The sequence below is a fragment of the Hylobates moloch genome, unplaced genomic scaffold (assembly GCF_009828535.3).
Source record: "Hylobates moloch isolate HMO894 unplaced genomic scaffold, HMol_V3 SCAFFOLD_12, whole genome shotgun sequence".
NCBI lineage: Eukaryota > Metazoa > Chordata > Mammalia > Primates > Hylobatidae > Hylobates > Hylobates moloch.
The window spans coordinates 48135048-48155652 of record NW_026652287.1 but is presented as its reverse complement, the minus strand read 5'-3'; the positions used below and the strand labels follow the sequence as shown (position 1 = coordinate 48155652).

The 20605-nt window shown below is 49.2% G+C and overlaps 1 protein-coding gene across 1 annotated transcript; it reads right to left on the bottom strand.

Moving 5' to 3' along the window:
* Nucleotides 1–6886: 6886 nt before the first annotated feature.
* Nucleotides 6887–19471, bottom strand: TEKTL1 (tektin like 1). The gene is made up of 7 exons (XM_032169976.2): nucleotides 18801–19471; nucleotides 16399–16503; nucleotides 9534–9732; nucleotides 8650–8816; nucleotides 8456–8551; nucleotides 8237–8350; nucleotides 6887–7292 (listed from the first exon to the last, which is right to left on the bottom strand). The coding sequence occupies exons 1-7, from the start codon at nucleotides 19368–19370 to the stop codon at nucleotides 7044–7046; spliced, it is 1500 nt and encodes a 499-aa protein (XP_032025867.1). The 5' UTR covers nucleotides 19371–19471; the 3' UTR covers nucleotides 6887–7043.
* Nucleotides 19472–20605: the final 1134 nt, after the last annotated feature.

Genomic DNA, 20605 nt, shown 5'->3' with positions numbered 1-20605 from the left:
ACAAAAAGAGCATAAACCATGTGTGGAGACCTCCCGCCATGCCAGGCCCTGAACTAAATGAAAAACCCCATTGTCTTAATGGATCCTCCCAGCAACTTGATGAGAGAGGTACTTTTGTCATCCAGTATTATTTTATTTATTTATTTATTTTATTTTATCTTATTTATTAATTTTTTTTGAGACAGAGTCTCGCTCTGTCGTGCAGGCTGGAGTGCAGTGCTGCAATCTCCACTCACTGCAACCTCCACCTCCCAGGTTCAAATGATCCTCCTGCCTCAGCCTCCTGAGTAGCTGAGATTACAGGTGCCCGCCACCACACCTGGCTACTTTTGTATTTTTAGTAGAGATGGGGTTTCACTACATTAGTCAGGCTGGTCTCAAACTCCTGACCTCAGGTGATTCACCTGCCTTGGCCTCCCAAAGTGCTGGGATTACAGGCTCACTGAGCCACCGTGCCTTACCCATTCACAGTTTTATAGGTCACGAAAACAGAGGGTCAGAGAGGTTGAGCAAGTTGCCCGAGGTAACACAGCTCTAAAGGGTCAAGCCCATGTCTGCATCTCTCCCACAGCGGATGCTGTGCTGCTTGCTTCCCCATGTCAGTTTCTCACTTTCCAGGAAAATTGGAAAGATAGCAAGGAAGACAGCAAAGCATGATGAACTGGATGATTACAAAGGGAACTTTCCAGGTCTAAAGTGGAAAATTAAATAAGGCAATGCACACAGTAACACTCTGCAAACTTTATCTGTTTATTTGTTCATGTATTCACTCAAATATTTACCCAATGTCGGCCAGGAGTGGTGGCTCACACCTGTAATTCCAGCACTTTGGGAGGCCTAGGCGGGCGGATCACCTGACATCAGGAGATCGAGACCAGCCTGACCAACACAGTGAAACCCCGTCTCTAACAAAAACACAAAAATTAGCTGGGTGTGGTGGCGCATGCCTGTAATCCCAGCTATACTGGAGGCTGAGGCAGGAGAATCGCTTGAACCCAGGAGGCAGAGGTTGCAGTGAGCGGAGATCGCGCCATTGCACTCCAGCCTGGGCAACAAGAGTGAAAAGCTGTCTCAAAAAACAAAAAATTAATAAATTAAATAAGTAAAATAAATACATGAATGAGAGGAATGTGCCCAATATTTTAAGGGGAAGTTGTAGGGCCAAATTCTGGGTTTTATGGGCCTGAGGCACATTTACCTTTGTGAGTTCCTTCTTCCATCAAAAATAAATAAATAAATAAAACTTTACTGATGTAGCTTATGTGAGGTACCTAGAATAGTCAAAGTCGTATCTGGAAAGTGGTATCCGTGGTATCAGTGGTTGCCAGGGGTTAGGAGATTAGGAGGAGGAAAGGAGTAGTTATCGTTTAAAGGGTATAGACTTTCTGTTTTGCAAGATTTAAGGAGTTCTGGAGATGGATGGTGGTGAAGGTTGCACAATACTGTGAATGTACTTAATGCTGCTGAACTGAACACTTAAAAATGGTTAAGAGGGTAAATTTTGTTATGTGTAGTTTACCACAATGAAAAAACAATTGAAAAGGCAAGGTGCAGTGGCTCATGCTTCTACTCTCAGCACTCTGGGAGGCCAAGGTGGGAGGATCACCTGAGGCCGGGAGTTCGAGACCAGCCTGGGCAACAGAGAAAGACCCCACCTCTACAAAAAAATACAAAAATTAGCCAGATGTCGGGGCATGCATCTGTAGTCCCAGCTACTCAGGAGGCCGAGACAGGAGGCTCACTTGAGCTCAGAAGTTTGAAGCTGCAGTGAGCTATGGTTATGCCACTGCACTCCAGGCTGGGTGTCAGAGTGAGATCCTGTCTGAAAAACCCCCCAAAACCCCCAAAACGTGAAAAACACCCCTATATTGGTATAGAGATGAATATAAATTGTGTATCACATAAATAACGTACAGTGAAATATGTCATATATTTATTATTATATTCATGTTTTTCTTCTGATTTAAAAAGAAACTACAGGTCGGGCACAGTGGCTCACGCCTGTAATCCCAGCACTTTGAGAGGCTGAGGTGGGCAGATCACCTGAAGTTAGGAGTTTGAGACCAGCCTGATCAACATGGTGAAACCCCGTCTCCACTAAAAATACAAAAAATTAGCTGGACATGGTGGTGGGTGCCTGTAATTCCAGTTACTCGGGAGGCTGAGGCAGGAGAATCGCTTGAACCTGGGAGGCGGAGGTTGCAATGAGCCGAGATTGCACCACTGCACTCCAGCCTGGGCGACAGAGCCAGACTCTGTCTCAAAAAAAAAAAAAAAAAAAAAAGAAGAAGAAGAAGAAATAAATTACAATAAAAATATTTTTTGTGGGCTATTTCATTAGTGTTCACTATGCCCAATGCAGAAGTCAGCCCTGGGAAACTGGCAACAGCAGGCAATGCATTTCAAGCATTGGTGTGCATTGGACCCTCCTGGAAATCTCGTGAGCAATGCGGATTTTTGTGCTTTGCCTTCTGAGATTCCGATTCCGTAGGTCTGGAGTGTGACCCTGGAACCTGGTGCACGTAGGTGTTCTCATGAGGGTGATACCTGATCATTGTTTGAGGGGCATGGGAGGATTTTTTTTTTTAGATAGAATCTTGCTCTGTCACCCAGGCTGGAGTGCAGTGGTGTGATCACAGCTCACTGCAGCCTCAGACTCCTGGGCTCAAGCAATCCTCTTGCCTCAGCCTCCCAAGCAGCTGGGACTATAGGCATGGGCCACCACGCCCAGCTAATTTTGTAAACTTTTTTTGTAGAGATGAGGGTCTCACTGTGTTTCCCAGGCTTGTCTCAATCTTCTGGGCTCAAGCAATCCTTCCACCTCAGCCTCCCAAAGTGCTGAGATTACAGGTGTGAGCCACTGTGTCCAGCCAGGAGGACTTCTAGAGGGTAAGGGGACTCCTTACAGTTTTTTGTTTTTTTTTTTTTGAGACAGAGTCTTGCTCTTTTGGCCATGTTGGAGTGCAGTGGTGTGATCTTGGCTCACTGCAACCTCTGCCTCCTGGGTTCAAGCCCGCCTCAGCCTGCCGAGTAGTTGGGACTACAGCTGTGTGCCAGCATGTGCAGCTAATTTTTGCATTTTTAAAAGTAAAGACAGGGTTTCACTGTGCTGGCCAGGCTGGTCTTGGACTCCTGACCTCAAATGATCCGCCAGCCTTGACCTCCCAAAGTGCTGGGATTACAGGCATGAGCCACCGCGCCTGCCCTGCCTACAGTTTTTACAGCCCACACTTAGCCCCTTACTTGCTGGGTGGTGGCATCTATGCATTTTGTACTGCTTTGAGCCTATTTCTTCATCTCTAAGGTTGGGATGATGACACCCACCTCATGGTGTCATGAAGAAGCTTGCTGGGTGCACAGGACTCACACCTGGGGCAGCGGCTGAAATCTCAGCTCTGAGGCAATGGAGGGAATTGTGCAAATGCTGTTTGGGGACATTGTGTGAGCTGAGGTCACAAACTGGGGCGGTGACAGCAAGGATGAGGGTGGCAGGCTGCAAACCCCAGGGCAAGACATTGCTTGCAAGGGGAGCATTTGCATCCTATGCAAGATTTCTGGGCATCAGGATGGGCAAAGGTGAGGGTAAAGGGATAATTCCCAGCTCCGGGAAGGACCTGCATGAGGGTCAAAAGTCAGCAGGATGGTTCAGCCCATAGGGGACACTGGCCAATGGACAGAGGTGGGTAGGGGCATTTCCCAGCATCTACACTGCAGCATCACAGAGTTACATGCTCCCGTCTGCTAACAGCCCTTTCCCTTCAGACCCACAGGTGGAAAAGTCTCCCCGCAATCACTGGCATGTGGATATTATGCTAGCTATCCTTTGAGGTTTCCCTACTAGCTGCCCGCACCTTTGCAAACACAGTTAATTCCTGTTATTTACGGTAATGGTCCATAAAGCCACCACGCACACTGAATCAGTGAACGCTGAACCATGGCTCATGGGGAAATACAGGATTAGGTTTCTGTGAGCCTGTGGTCACAGCCCTTTTGTCAACGAATCAAGACATAACCTTGTTTTAGGTGTTTCTATTTAAAGAGACCTTATTTGGCCGGGTGCGGTGGCTCATGCCTGTAATCTCAGCACTTTGGGAGGTCGAGGCGGGTGGTCGGAAGTTCACTTGAGGTCGGAAGTTGAAGAGCAGCCTGGCCAATATAGTGAAACCCTGTCTCTACTAAAAATACAAAAATTAGCTGTGTGTGGCGGTATGTGTGTGTAATTCCAGCTACTTGGGAAGCTGAGGCAGGAGAATCGTTTGAACACAGGAGGTGGAGGTTGCAATGAGCCAAAATTACACCACTGCACTCCAGCCTGGGCAAAAAGAGTGAGACTCTGTCTCAAAAAAAAAAAAGACACCTTATTTAATATGTGTGATGAATTCATGCACATGGAGGTCACGGCCACAGCACTATAATGCATGCCTGAATGAAGCTTATCTAACACATGTATCTTTCCCCTAAGACACATTTCAGCCTTCTTGTGCGCAGGGACAGTGGACAGCACTTCAGCACTAACCCCTGGAAGTCGTTTTAAACAGCAAAAACCACCAACAAAATGCACAAAAAAAGAGAGAGAGAGATGCTAAATAGGCTGCAACAAAGACACTTGTTTACGATAAGAGAGCTGGTGCAAAAAGGCAGCATCACCTTGTTTGACCTCAGAGGGGCAGTGTGCGCATCACGTGGCTAAAGTGTTTTCACGACTCTGTGCATGCCTGCAAATAAATGACCGTGAAAGCACTACAAGTACTGATTTTGAAGTGACAAATAAATTTCGGTAAGTGAATTAGCAAGTAAATTTGGGGATAATGAGGATCAACTGTGGTCTCTTTCTTAAACTTCTTTCTCTCTCTCTCTTTTTTTTTTTTTTTTTTTTTTTGAGGCAGAGTCTCACTCTGTCACCCAGGCTGGAGTGCAGTGGGGCGATCTCAGCTCACTACAACCTCCACCTCTGGGATTCAAGCAATTCTCCTGCCTCAGCCTTCCTGAGTAGCTGGGACTACAGGCTCCCGCCACCAGGCCTGGCTAATTTTTGTGTTTTTAGTAGAGGCAGAGTTTCACCATGTTGGCCAGGCTGGTATTGAACTTCTACCTTAAATGATCTGCCCGCCTCAGCTTCCCTAAGCACTGGGATTACAGGTGTGAGCCACTGCACCCGGCCTTTAAACTTCTTTCAAATAGAGTGTGCTGTTTCTTGTTGATATCTTGATTGGTACTGGGAAGAAGTGCTTGAAGAAGAACAGTTTATGTGGGAGTCTGAGCCCCAGGGAGACTGGGGGCCTGTAACCCCCAAGCTGTAGAGTCCATCTTGACATAAGGGAGCTGGCTGTGACACACAATGCTTCTGAGTCAGACCAATGGAGCTGAGCCCCGGCTGAACTCCTACCCAGCTCTGTCTTCCTGGGCAGATGGCTCTCTTTTTTGCCCGTGAGTTTTTCTGTCCAATGGCCATAATTTACCCAATCTCCATTCTCCTGTTTTAGGGACTCATTCAGATCCTGGTCCCTGCTTGAGATGTGGAACATGACAGGTTCAAATCTTGCTTTACCCACCTCTGGCTGTGTAACCCTGGGAAAATGAGAAGGAAAATGAGAAGAAAAATGAGCTTCATTTTCTTTTCTGCTAAATGTTGGTGCTTTGGTCCATATGATTGGCTGGCTTTGCCAAAAGGATACCAACATTTGTGAGGGCCATTCTCGGCATATACACCGTGAGCTCCACGACGGAGGGACACATCCTTGCTGTATCCCTGGCACCTCACACAGCCTCTGACACAGAGCAGTTGCTTAGGAGATACCTGTGGCTGTAATGCACATTCCTTCTGTATGTGTGCAACACCCTGGATCTTCCTGGGAAGAGCAGATAAGAATCACAGCTCAGTGTGAGGGGTCCTCCAATGGTGGGGTGTCCAAGAGGCTACTGGAATACCTAGAAGGACCTGAACCAGAGCCACACCCAGATGGATGATGTTAGCTGCACCGGATCAACCTGTGACCTCCCTGAGGGTGAGGACCACATCAGCCCTGCTCACTGATTTATTCTCAGTGCTGGGCTCAGGACCAGACACTGCATGGGGTAGGACGGAGCAGAGCTCCTAGAAGTTCCATTGAGAGTTCAGGCTCTTGAGTCTGGAATGAAAATTACAGCTTTGCTACTTCCTATGTGACCTTGGGCAAGCTGCACAGCCTCTCTGTGCCTGTTTCCTCAACTGTAAAATGGAGATGCCAATAATAACAGCTCAGGTGCCTTGAGGATATACTATGAAGCCGCCATAGTATAGGGCTTTCATGCATGAACTCATCTGTCCTCACAGCCATCTTTTTTTTTTTTTGAGGCGGAGTCTCGCTCTTGTCACTCAGGCTGGAGTGCAGTGGCTTGATCTCAGCTCACTGCTCTTGTCACTCAGGCTGGAGTGCAGTGGCTTGATCTCAGCTCACTGCAACCTCCGCCTCCTGGGTTCAAGCAATTCTCCTGTCTCAGCCTCCCTAGTAGCTGGGATTACAGGTGCGCACCACCAGGCCCAGCTAATTTTTGTAGTTTTAGTAAAGACGGGGTTTCACCATGTTGGCCAGGCCGGTCTCGAACTCCTGACCTCAGGTGATCCGCCTGCTTCGGCCTCCCAAGGTGCTGGGATTACAGGCGTGAGCCACCACGCCCCGCCTACAACCAGCATTTGAAGTGGGTGCTGTCATGCTCCTCATTTTACAGGTTGGAGAGACCAAAGCCAGAGAGGGACAGTGACTTATCCAAGGCCACATAGCTTGAAACTGGGAAGCTGGAATTTAAATCCCAGCCATCTGGCACCCAAATTCACCCTATTAACTACCAGGATATGCTGCCTATGACGTGTCCTAGGGTAAGTGGTTGACATACAGTAGGTGCCTAATACGTGATAATTATTGTTATTTTTAATTAAAATTCTCCTAGAGGGTGCTTAGAGGGAGGGTGCGTCAGGGGAGAGGGAGGGCCATGGGGCTGTGTCTGCTCTCTGAAGTGCCAGCCAGCATCCAACCAGCCGGCTGGGGCGGGGGACGCTGGGGTCACTAGGGGTCGGCGCTGCTCTTGCTGAGCGGCGGCGGCGTGCGCGGGTCCCAGTCCTTAACCAGGCGCTGCGCCTGCTCGTAGCACACGTGCGGTTGGCGCTGGCGCAGGCGCAGTCGCACCACGTTATTGTCCACCTCATGCCCGATGTTCTTGCAGTTGAGGCCCCAGGTGAGGTTCTTGTGCGTGGCGAGCATCTCGTCCAGGTTCTTTTCCAGGTACTTGATGTGGCGCTGCAGCTTGTCGGTGCCCTGGAAAGGGAGCAGGGCAGACCCGTGAGCCAGAGCAGATGGCAGGGAGCTACCTGCGGTGGGCAGGCACACCTGCGCCAGGTGTGTGTGTAAGGAACACAGCTGAGGAGGGGAACACATCTGAGTGGGCCAGGTGTGCCTGGAAAAAAAACAAAAAACCGCGACAGGGCAGGCTGAGGGAGGGGAATGCATCTAGTCAAGATGTGTAGGAAGGATCCTCCTTAAGAAGGGTGCTTAATAATAACAGCTCAGGGCCGGACGCGGTGGCTCACACCTGTAATCCCAGCGCTTTGGGAGGCCGAGGCGGGCGGATCACCTGAGGTCAGGAGTTCAAGACCAGCTTGGCCAACATAGCAGAACTCTGTCTCTACTAAAAATACAAAAAGTAGCCAGGTGTGGTGGCACGCACTTGTAATCCCAGCTACTCAGGAGGCTGAGGCAGGAGAATCGCTTGAACCCGGGAGGTGAAGGTTGCAGTGAGCCAAGATTGCACCACTGCACTCCAGCCTGGGCGACAGAGCGAGACTCTGTCTCTAATAATAATAATAATAATAATAATAATAATAATAATGACAATAACAGCTTGGCTGCTTTAAGGGTATTCTATGCAGGTGCCATGCTACACGCCTTTCATGCATGAACTCATCTGTCCTCACCACCACCATTTGAAGTGGGTGCTGACGTGCTCCTCATTTTACAGGTTAGAGAGACTAAGGCCAGAGCGGGACAGTGAGGGTGTGTGTGAGGGGGGAGGACAGGGTTGAGGGGACTTATTTGAGCCAGGTGTGGGTACTGAAGCCCCCGCCTCCCCACTTCGTGGCAGGAGTTGAAGGACAGGCCGACTTGGGTGAGCGGGGGATCATACGTGGTCCAGATATGCTTGAGGAAGGAGCCTTACCATTGGCGGGGCTGCGCCTAGAGGGGTATGGGGGAGGGGGGTTTACCTGTGCGAGGCGCGCAGCCTCAGGCAGTTGGGTGCCCACGTGTCTCTGGTACATGCGAACCAGGGGTCTGTCCAGCTTTTCTGCGGTCTCCAGGTGAACTTTCGACAGAGGACCCTGGTGGGGTGCGGTGTGCAAGCGCATTGAAACCCAGCCTCCACCCACCGGCACCCCTGCCTCCACCCCCGCCTCCACCCCGAAGGCTCTCACCCCGAACCGTACCTTGATGAGACCGTGGGTGGTGTACATCTCTTGGTTATATTTCGTGCACCGGTGGATAGTTCCCCTCATCAGTCCTAACGTCATATTTAATCTTTCCTGGGGGCAGGGAAACGCAGGGGGATCACGCTGGCTCCCAGTCCCCTCTCCTCCCCTGTCCCACCACCCTCTCCCGCAGCCGCAGGTAATGCGCTCACCTTCAGCTCCAAGGTCTCGCTCGCCTTCTGCGCCAGCGAGGCGCACACGCGGTCGCTTATCTGCAGCTGTTGCTCCCGGACGTCCACCTCGTTCTTTGCCATTTCCACCAAGGTGTCCTTGGACTCGACCAACAACCGCTTAGCTTCGTTTAGCGCCAAGGCACACGCTGCAAATGCCCAGGATGCGCATGGGGGTGCTAAACCTTCCGTTCCCAGAGCCCCGTCCCTCTCTCTATTCTCAGGTGGTGGTGGGCCCTGGGCGAGGGAGTTTTATTGAGGGACTGGGTGAAAGTCCAGGGGGCGCGGGGGATAGTGTAAGCAGCGTCTTGGGTTGGTTTCCTTAGAAGCAGAGCCTGTAACCTGTAATCCTAGCACTTTGGGAGGCTGAGGCGGGTGGATCACCCGAGGTCAGGAGTTAGAGACCAGCCTGGCCAACATGGTGAAACCCCCGCCTCTACTAAAAATACAAAAATTAGCCGGGCATGGTGGCGGGCGCCTGTAATCCCAGCTGCTCAGGAGGCCGAGGCAGGAGAATCACTTGAACCTGGGAGGTGGAGGTTGCGGTGAGCTGAGATCAGGCCATTGCACTCCAGCCTGGGTGACAGAGCAAGACTCCAGCCTGGGTGACAGAGCAAGACTCCATCTCAAAGAAAAAAAATAAAAAAGCAGAGCCTGTGAATGACTGAGTCCTCAGTGAGTGTGGGCAGGAGAGCACAGGGGGAAAAGCTGAGTGACAATGTGTGCTCAGCAAGATAGGCTTTCAGTCCTCCCATTGACTCTAGGGCTATTTCCCAGGAAAGGGACAGCTAAGTGGGCGAGAGGCTGCACTGACAGTCAACGGATCTGGGTGGGCACCAGTACGACCCAATACAGTGGACTCCTACCAGGGGTATAAGTGCCCACAGGGTCTGGAGGAGGCGTTTTCTGACCCTGCGCGCGTGGGGTGGGGGCCCGGGAGAGGTTCACCCATGAGTGGCGTCCGGCCTGCTCCAGAACCTTGTCCAGAGGCTGGTTCATGAGGTCCACGGCTTGGAGCCGCTCCTTGAAGCAGAAGTTCAGGGTGTCTCGGCAGGAGGCCAGGGTCTAGGTGGGGAAGGGAGGAGGAGAAGGCAGAGTGAGAACTGGGAGGTTGAGGGAACTGGATGAAAGTGATTTCTCTGCTGCAGGCTTGAGCCTTATAGGCTGTAAAGCATTTCTACCTCTAAACAGAAACCGACCCTCTCTCTTTTTTTTTTTTTTTTGGAGACAAAATCTTGCTCTGTCATCCAGGCTGGAATGCAGTGGTGCCACCATAGCTCACTAAAGCCTCAACATCCTGGGCTCAAGTGATCCTCCTGCCTAAGCCTCCTGAGTAGCTGGGACTATAGGAGCAAAGCACCATGCCCCGCTATTTTTAAAACTTTTTTGTAGAGAAGTGGTCTGGCTATGTTGTCCAGGCTGGTTTTGAACTCCCGGCTTCAAGCTATCTTCCTGCTTTGACCTTCCAAAGTGTTGGAATTACAGGCTTCAGGCCGTGTGCCTACATATATATATATATATATATATATATATGTATTTTTTTTCTTTTGAGACACAGTCTCACTCTGTTGCACAGTTTGTAGTGCAGTGGTGCAACCATAACTCACTGCAGCCTCAACCTCCTGGGCTCAAGCGATCCTCTTGCTTCAGCCTCCTGAGACAGCTAATTTGTATTATTTATTTATTTTTTTTTGTAAGGACAGAGTCTCACTATGTTGCCTAGGCTGGTCTCAAACTCCTAGGCTCAAGCAATCCTCCTGCCTCAGCCTCCCAAAGTTTTAGGATTGCAGGCGTGAGCCACTGTGCCTGTCCTGGAAATATTTTTTTATCTAACTCATTTCCCCAATGTTCCAGATAAATATTTTCTTTCATGAAATCTTTTTTAGGAGAGACATGTCTACGTCTTATGAAAAAATGATTTGTTTTCCTCCTTTGACTCACCTCACACCACCCCTCAAGGTTTACTTTATTATTTTACTTAAATTTTTGTTTTCAATTGAAAAATAATAATTGTGTATATTTATGGTATGCAATGTGATGCTTTGATCTGTGTATGCAATGTGGAAGGATGTTATCAAGCGAATTAACATATCCATCTTCTCACATACTTTTTTTTTTATAGTAAGTTCATTTAAAATGTATTCTTTTCCACTTAATTTTCCCAGCTTTGTTGAGGTATAATTGACAAATAAAAATTGTATTTATTTAAGGTGTACAACTTGATGTTTTGACCTATGAACACACTGAAAAAATCACTGCATTCAGGCTGGGTGTGGTGGATCATGCCTCTAATTCCAGCACTTTGGGAGGCCAAGGTGGGAGGACTGCTTGAGCCTGGGAGTTCGAGAACAGCCTGGGCCACATGGTGAAACTCCATCTCTACAAAAAAGCAAAAAATTAGCAAGGCGTGGTGATTCACATCTGTAATCCCAGCTCCTCAGGAGGCTGAGGTGGGAGGGTCATCTGAGCCTAGGAGGTTGAAGCTGCAGTGAGCCATGATTGCACCACTGCACTCTAGCCTGGGCAACAGAGTGAGACCCTGTCCTAAAACAAAAACAGAAACAACCATGAATAGTACAGTCTCCTCAATAGCCATTACAGATAAACACATGGATGAGTTGGTGGTGCTGAATAGACATTCCCTCAAACGTGGCTTTTAGAGAAGGGAAGGTGTGTTAAGGTATGGGAACGTGGAAGTAAGAGTCAAAGGTCAGGCAATTCTGCTTACATTTTTCCCAGGTGTTGGGTGTTCACTTGGATGTCAGGTAACCCAGGGAAGTAATATATATATATATTTTGAGATAGGGTCTCACTCAGTCTCCCAGGCTGGAGTGCAGTGGCATGATCACAGCTCACAGCAGCCTGGACATCCTGTGCTCAAGCGATCCTCCCACCTCAGCCTCCCAAGTAGCTGGAACACAGACACATGCCACCACACTGGCTAATTTTTTTTTTCTAATTTTTGTAGGGACGAGGTCTTACTATGTTGTCCAGGCTGGTCTCAAACTCCTGGGCTCAAGCAATCCACCCACCTTGGGCTCTCAAAGTGCTGGAATTACAGGCGTGAGCTGCTGTGCCCAGCTGGAGAAATGTCTTAAAATCACCTTTTTATTCACAAAGTTGTCTTCTGTTTATGGCACTGCGCATAATAATCATGTAAAAGTGAGTCTGCTCACTTCCAGACAGATCATGCAATGGTGCTATCTTGGCTCACTGAAACCTCCACCTCCCGGGTTCAAAGGATTCTCCTGCTTTGGCCTCACGAGTAGCTAGGATTACAGGCATGTACCACCACACCCAGCTAATTTTTGTATTTTTTTAGTAGAGACAGGGTTTTGCTATGTTGGCCAGGCTGGTCTCAAATTTCTGACCTCAGGTGATCCACCCACCTCAGCCTCCCAAAGTGCTGGGATATGGATTGGTTCTGAGAAATTGGTTTCCTTCATCACTTCATTCTTGATCCTTTCCTGTTCTTTTATTTTGAGACAGGGTCTTGCTATGTTGCTCAGGCTGGTCTTGAACTCCTGGGCCCAAGTGATCCTCCTGCCTCAGCCTCCCAAAGTATTGGAATTACAGGTGTGAGCCACCACACCCGGCCCCTTTCCAGCTCTTGTTGGTGTTCTTGGGAAGAAGCAATTTCCAAGTTGAAGCTCAGACATCTCCTACCTCCTTATCCAGTTCAGAAGCCTTCAGTGACTCTTTGGGGGTGGGGTGAGGGGAGCAGTAAGAGACAGCGACAGCTTCCCTGTGCTGGGTGTCAATTGCTTGGTTTCTGTGCCTGGCTCTGTTCTGGCACCCTGAGAAAGCAGCCTGTCTCATGCATTTCCCCAGTGTAACATGGAGAGCTGGCACTCACTATACCCACATCTTGATCTTCCTGTGTCACCCCCTTGATTCTCAACTGGCACTCATCCCATCCCCACCTCTAGCCTTGAAGTCTCCCTTCCTCTGCTCTGATCAATATTAAGGAACTGCTATTCTCTGAGTTCCCCCCTCCCACCAGGCTGTATCTCATCTGGACAGCATCCCGCCATCAAAATCTTACTTCCTCCACAATAAAATGAAGCATATCATATTCCTTTGATATTTGCAATTATTTGACAGTTATATCAAAACAAGTCATTTTCACATGTATACACCCTTATAAACACTCTCCATCAAGATATAAAATATTTCCATCATGCCATACATTTCTCTGGCTCCCCTTTCCTCTCTCCCTCCCTGACCCCCTCTAGTAAGCTGACTTGGAGATTAGTTTTACCTGTTTTAGTCCTTCCTTCCTTCATTCATTTATACAGAATCTTGCTCTGTCTCCCAGGCTGGATTGCAGCGGCATGATCCTGGCTCACTGTGGCCTCAAACTCCTGGGCTCAAGAGATCCTCTCAGCTCAGCCTCCTAAATAGCTAGGACTACAGGTGCATGCTAATCATGCCCAGTTATTTTTTAAACATTTTTGTAGAGATGATATCTTGCTATGTTGTGCAAGCTGGCCTCAAATTCCTGGCCTCAAACTCCTGGCCTCAAGCAGCTCTCCTGCTTGGGCCTCCAAAAGTGCTGGGATAACAGATGTGAGCCACTGCACCCAGCCAAGTTTTGCCTGTTCTTAAGGAGTTGATAAATTTCCATCCTATGGATGGTAGACCTGTTTTGGTAAGTGAAATTTTATTGAAACACAGTCATGCCCATTCATATGCATATCACTTCTGGTTGTTTTCATGGCACACTGGCCAAGTTGAGTAGTTGTGACAGAAACTGCACAGCACACAAGGCTGAAAGCATTTACCAACTGTCCCTTGAAGAAAACCCTTGCTGAATCTAAAACTTCACATAAATGGAATCTTACAGGGTGTACACTTTATGTCCAGCTTCTTTCTCTGAATATGATAACTTTGGGACTTATTGATTTGGTTAAAAAGTGGACTTAAAAAGTCTTTTGTTCATGAATTCAAATATTAATTAAACCCCTACTGATGCCAGGTGATGTGCCAGGTGGTGGGGATACAGTGACCAGCAAGACAGCCGTCCAGGCCGGGTGCAGTGGCTCATGCCTGTAATCCTAGCACTTTGGGAGGCCGAGGCAGGTGGATCACGAGGTCAGGAGTTTGAGATCAGCCTGGCCAACATGGAGAAACATGTCTCTACTAAAAATACAAAAATTAGCCAGGTGTGGTGGCAGGCACCTGTAATCCCAGCTACTTGGGAGGCTGAGGTGGGAGAATTGCTTGAACTCGGGAGGCGGAGGTTGCAGTGAGCTGAGATCACGCCACACCACTGCACTCCAGCCTGGGCAATAGAGATGACTCAAAAAAAAAAAAAAAAAAAAAAAAAAAAAAAAGGACAGCTGTCCAGTTCAGCACTACGGACAGCATTCCACCAGCCCCTGAGTCTCCTACGTTGTCCACACCCTCGACCCTCAGCCTGTCCCTTCTTCTCCCTTCCTCCCCACCCCCCACTCAACATATCCTTACTGAGCTTTGCTACATGAAATATAATTTAGTACTGTATCTGCCTTCAAGGTCCAATGCTTGTTCAAATGCAGTTTAGCTGAGGAGCCTGCCTGGAGTCAACATGAGCAAGTTGACATATGCAAATAAGATCCAGTGGACTAGAGAAATGGGTATCTAGAGGGGCATGTAGATCAAGAGAGGTGGGCTTTTTATTGTAGTATAATAGATATAACATGTTGCTATTTTAACCTTGTTAAGTGTACAGTTTAGTGGCATTAAGTGTATTTGTACAACCATCATCTCCAGTAAGCTGACTTGGAGATTAATTTTACCTGTTCTGTTTCTTCCCTCCTTCCTTCATTCATTTATATAGAATCTTGCTCTGTCTTCCAGGCTGGATTGCAATCCATCTCTAGAAATTTTTAATCATCCCAACAGATCTGTACCCATGAAAGAATAACTCTCCCTTTGTTCACTGGTGACAATGAGCCAAGAGAGAAGGAAATGTTGATGATTCAGGAGAAGGGTGGAAGGGTGGAATTATAGGATTGAAAGAGGAAAAATGAGAGAGGTTCCCTTTGGTGGTTTTCATTGAAATCACTGTAGAGCAAGGAAGGCACAGGGAGCTGGAGAGGACTAAAGGAAGAGAAGGTATGAAATCACTTGCCAAGCAGGTCAGCAAGTCTTCTAGTGACTTAAGGCGAGGTATCTGGGAAAGGCTTGAGTGCCAATTTGAGGTTTGACTTCATGATTTTAAGTTGAAACAAATCTGATTGGTGGTAAGTATTTTTCTCCAGCAATATTCAGACTAGGTCCTGCCAAGCAGCCTGTCTCTGTTTCTATCTATATCTGTCCTTTCCCACCTCTCTCTCTCACTCTTGCAGAGATGGGGTCTTCCTCTATCACCCAGGCTGGAGTGCAGAGGTATGATCATGGCTCACTGCAGCCTTGAACTCCAGGATTCAAGCAATCCTCCTCCCTCAGCCTCCTGAATAGGGACTGCAGGCACGTGCAACTGTGCCTGGCTAGTTTTATTTTATTTTAAAATAGAGATGAGGCCTTGCTATGTTGCCCAGGCTGGTCTTGAACTTCTGGCCTCAAGAAGCAATCCTCCTGCCTTGGCCTCCCAAAGTACTGGGATTATGGGCATGATCCATTTCCCTCTTTATAGCCCTTTGCTCCCACGTCCATCCTCAGGGACTTCTCCATTCTCTGCCTCCAACTTCCTGGAAGGATATTTCAGGAATCATCAGATTTAAAGGAATATGACAGCGGCCAGAAGATATGCCCTATTCCAATTCAGCACCACGGACAGCGTTTCACCAGCCCCTGAGTCTCCTGCCTCGTCCACACCCTCGTCCCCCAGCCTGTCCCTTCTTCTCCCCTCCTCCCCACTCCCCAGTCAACACAACCTTACTGAGTTTTGCTACGTGAAATATAATTTAGTACTGTATCTGCCTTCAAGGTCCAATGCTTTTTAAAATGTAGTCTAGCTGAGGAGCTTTCTATATAAAAGCAAGGAAAGTTCAACAACAGTAAAAGACTTGACAGTTCAATCTCACAATAGGAAATAAAACAAGTCCCCAGCCTGTATTTTCTTTGAATGCCTTTAGAATGTTAACTCTTCAAGGACAAGACTAGTTCTTTCTCAGTCACCACTTTATCTATGATGCCAAGCCCGGTGCCTGGGAAGCAGGTACCAGATTAGTATTTATCAAAGGGATAAGTCGAAAGCACACAAGTTGCCAGCAAACCTTAACAGGTCCCAAAGGCCCCCTGAAGTTTGTCTGCTCTTCCCCCTTCATTTTTGCCCTCATGAAGAAGTTCTCATTGCAAGTGTGAAGGATGCAGCGAGAGATCAAATCTGGCTGAAGCTGGAGCAAGTGTTAGAGTGCAAAGAGCTAGACTCCAGTCACCTGGGCTGAAACCGCAGGGTTGTCATTGATGGCTTTGCTCATTAGGTGAGGTCGTCTCTCTGAGTCTCAAGTTTCCCATCTCTAATGAGGAAATCATAGTTTCTGCTTCACAGGACAGTCTTAAGGAGTGGATTCAATGACTGTGCAGGGTTTGGTACAGAGTGGGTGTTCATTGTTATTCTGAGACCCAACTTCATCTCCCACAGCCTCACTTTTTCCATTTCGCAAAGTGAAATGCAATGAACATCTGGTCAGTGTGGCTTGAAGGAATTGCTATTGTGACAGTCCCCAGGTCAGAGCGGTTTGTCCATTAGGCAGCCAGGGATCCCCCTCCAGCCCCTGTAACTTGTCCCCAGGCACCCCTAACCTTGAGTAGGACCTCTGATTTTTCCATATCTCTCTCCAGTTTCCTCTTCATGCTTTTCAGCTCCTCTTTCTCCCATGTAAGCATACTGTCAGCTTTGTCAGGGACCTAGAAAACAAGGAGAGAATCCCTCACATCACTGGGAAAGGGCTGGGAAGAGATTCCTCTTTCCCGGGTGGTAGAGGGTTTGCCAGCCTCATAAACTCTGAGTTTGAAGGATGAAGTTGGGGGTACTCTCATCCTTTGGGTGGGGTGTCTCACTCTTTGAGAAGGTTTGATCTTTTCAGTGGGCTCTCTCACCTGGGGCGTCTTGCTCTCTGGAGCTTGAGGTTGGGGGTGTCTCTCTTTTACAGATAGGAGCCCAGGGGGCTGAGATGAAGGTGTCTCAACTTGGGGGAGGGTTGTTCTCACCCCCTGAGGCTGGGAGCTGGGCACCCCTTCCTCATTGATGGTCTTATCTCCTCTCCCTGGCTGCAGGTGGAGGGATCATATCACAGGGATGATGAGGGTTTACCTTTTTGGAGTCTTAATATTTGGTTCTGGGGGCTGAGGGTAGGAATCCCATTCTGTGAGTGGGCTCTCATCTCTCCCCCAGGAGGCAGGAATTTTTGTACCTTTTGGGGTGGGGATTTGAGGTTTCACTTTCAGGGGAAGATTTCACCAGGACTGGTACTAGAAGTCTCACTCTTTCTCCCTGGATGGGGGCTTAACCTTTGGGTGTGAGGGTTGGGAGTCTGAAGTCTCTCTCTGTAGGGAGGACTTCTTCCTTTCACCACAGATGAGGTCTGGAGGTGTGGATTTTCACTTCTTGAAGCCAGGGGAGTTGGGTTTTATTCAACATTCTGGGGGGAGTTTCACCTGGGTTGGGACCAGGGTATCAGCTGCTCTCCTCAGCTGGGAGTTGGGAGTGTGTTTTCACTAGGACTGGGGCACTGAGGGTCTCACACCTATGGAAGGGTCTTACCCTCTGGGCCTGGAGTCTAGGTGGATGATTTTATGCCTGGGCTGAGGGCTGTGGGTTTTACTTTTTGGGGAGATTTTCATGGAGTCTGAATCAGGAGCCACACTCTCCCTCCCTGGCTGGGAGATTTGGATAATTTTCTCCTCTGGGGCAGGGAAGCTGAGGATCTCATCTCCTTGGGCAGGGCTCACTCTTTGGGTCTTGGGGGCTTAGGCATCTCTTCCTGGGCCTGTCTCCATCATCTTTTTTTGTTTGTTTGTTTTTGAGTCTTACTATCTCCCAGGCTGAAGTGTGGTGGCCCTATCATATTTCACTACAGTCTTGAACTCCTGAGCTCAAACAATCCTCCTGCCTCAGCCTCCCAAGTAACTGGGACTAGAGGCATGCACTACCACGCCTGGCTATTTTTTTTTTGAACTTTGGTGCAGACAGGGTCTTGCTGTGTTGTCCAGGTTGGTCTTAAACTCCTGGCCTCAAGCAATCCTCCTGCCTTGGCCTCCTGAAGTGCTGGGATTACAAGCACAAACTACCAAAGTTGGCTAATTCACCTCCAATTTTTGGAGAGATGGGATCTCACTGTGTTGCCCAGGCTGGTTTGCAGTTGGCCTGATTATAGCTTACTGCAGCCTCAAACTCTTGGGCTTAAGCAATCCTCCTGTCTCAGCCTCCAAATAGCTGGGATCATAACTGTATGCCACCACGCTGGGCCATTAAAACATTTTTTTTTTTTTTTTTTTTTTTTTTTTTTTTGTAGAGACAGGTCTCACTATGTTGCTCAGGCTGGTCTCCAACTCCTGGCCTCAAGCGATCCTCCTGCATCGGCATCCCCAAATGCTGGGATTACAGGTATGCACCAACACACCCAGCTAACTTTTTAAAATTTTTGGTAGAGACAGGTTCTCACCTGTCACCCAGGCTGGAGCACAGTGGTGCCATCATCGTTCACTGCAACCTGGAAGGCCTGGCCTCAAGCAGTCCTCCCACCTAGGCCTCCCAAAGTGCTGGGATTACAGACGTGAACTACTGCACCCAGCCCTCATCTTCTTGTGCCCTTATGCACTGGAGTTGGGTATTCTCTCTATGGAAAGATTTTTTTTTTTTTTCAGATGGAGTTTTGCTCTTGTTGCCCAGGCTGGAGTGCAATGGCGTGATCTCGGCTCACTGCAACCTCTGCCTCCCGGGTTCAAGTGATTCTCCTGCCTCAGCCTCCCAAGTAGCTGAGATTACAGGCATGCACCACCAGGCCCGGCGAATTTTGTATTTTTAGTAGAGACGGGGGTTTCACCATGTTGGTCAGGCTGGTCTCTAACTCCTGACCTCAGGTGATCAACCAGCCTCGGCCTCCCAAAGTATGGAAAGGGTTTTTCCGGGGCTGAACACCGCATAGCGGAGGCCTTAGTCTTTGCAATTAGGCTGGGGTTGGGGGCGGGGGGAAGGGTCTCACCGTCTCAGACTTGGGCCTGTAGCCCCGCAGCTTGACGCTCTGCTGGTTAATCAGCAGACCCTTTCGCACTTCGCTGAGCCTGTGGTCGGTGACCTCGCGCTGGCGCTGCAGCTGCTGCACCCGCCCGTTAATCTGGTGCTGCGCGCGGCCGAGGCGGGCGGCGGTGAGTCGCGCTCCACGTGCGTGCGCGTGCACCACCTCGGTGGTCTGCAGGGCGCGCGCTTTGCGGTGCAAGGGTAGCGGCAGGCGGGCATACCAGGCGGGCGGCTTCATCTTGCCCTTCCACAGCGTGACGCCCTCGCCTGGCGGCGGCTTCTCCAAGGTGCCGCCGCCTTTGATCATCTCCATGTGGAAGCGCCAGGGCTGGATGTAGGCGGCGCGGCCGAGGTGGTGGGCCACGTTCGGGTCCAGCACGCTGTCCTTGGGCTGCCAAATGGTCACCGCCTCCTGCCCGCAGCGATCGGTCAGAGTGTGCGCGGTCCTCGCCATGGCCTGAGCTGCCTCGCGCCATGCTGAGGCCCCAACGCGTGTGTCCTGGCTGCGCTCAGCCGGGGGTGCCAATACGCGCATGGTCCCTGCTTGGTCTCTCGGCCTGGCCGGGGACCTCTAGGCGGAGCGGAAGGGACCCCAAAGACACACAACTCTTTCCTGGCCTGTGGAGAGAGTGTACTGAGAGCGCCCGTCACCATAACGATGGGCTCAACAAAGAAGGTGGAATTCTAGAGGTGGGGGGAGGAGTAGGATGGAGTCTTGGCTTTGGAACTTGGCCTAAGTGCGTTGGCATCCTGACTCCTTGAGAAAGAGCCCATCTAGCATCCCTCTCGCCGTTGCTTCCAGCAACATGGCCCTTCTTCCAGCTTTAGGATGTCCTAAGCGCTTCCAGCTGTCTAGGTCACACTCTGTCGCATGTCGGTAAGCATGGAAGACGGGCCACGCTTCTCACCAGGCATTCCCATCACCGTTACCTTCCAGCACATGGCCCTTCTTTCAGCTTCAGGATGTCCTAAGCGCTTTCCCACTTGGAAGCTTGGGACTTGCTGTTCCCACTGGTAGAATACTCCCATGGCTGGCCACTTTGCAGTATTCAGATTTTTGCTGGCTGGGTTCTTGGTGTTCTTGACTACCCGAAAGTAGCTCTTTTAGTCTTACCTTTTCTTTTTTTTCTTTTCTTTTCTTTTCTTTTCTTTTTTCTTTTTTTTTTTTTTTTTTGACAGAGTCTTGCACTATCGCCTGGGCTGGAGTGCAGTGGTGCAATCTGGGCTCACTGCAATCTTCACCTCTCGGGTTCAAGAGATTCTCCTACCTCAGTCTCCTGAGTAGCTGGGCTTACAGGCGCCCACCACCATGCCCAGCTAATTTTTTGTATTTTTTTTTTTTTAGTAGAGACGGGGTTTCGCCATGTTGGCCAGGCTGGTCTCGAACTCCTGACCTCGTGATTCTCCTGCCTCGGCCTCCCAAAGTGCTGGCATTACAGACGTGAGCCACCACGCCTGGCCTAGTCTTACATTTTCTTTCGTGTCTTCATATCACTCACCGCTATCTGAAATTATCTTATTCATTTATTGGTTTACTTTTTAACTTTTGGGCATCTCTCACTTGCCCTAGAAGAATTAAGAGCCTTTAAAAACATTGTATTTTTATGGATTTGGCGTACAAGTGCAGTTTTGCTACATGGATATATTTCGTAGTGGTGAAGACTAGGCTTTTAGTGCAACCATCACCCAAATAGTGTACATTGTAGCCAATAGGTAGTACTGTATCCCTCACCCCCTTCTCACCCTCCTACCTACGGGAGCCTCTAATGT

Excerpts from the sequence above, each read along its gene's own strand:
- TEKTL1 (XM_032169976.2), bottom strand. The coding sequence starts at position 19,370 with ATGCGCGTATTGGCACCCCCGGCTGAGCGCAGCCAGGACACACGCGTT. Across the intron at positions 8,351-8,455 it reads CCACCCACGGTCTCATCAAG|GGTCCTCTGTCGAAAGTTCA; the intron begins GTACGGTTCGGG and ends GCACCCCACCAG. Across the intron at positions 7,293-8,236 it reads AGGCTGCGCGCCTCGCACAG|GGCACCGACAAGCTGCAGCG; the intron begins GTAAACCCCCCT and ends CTCCCTTTCCAG.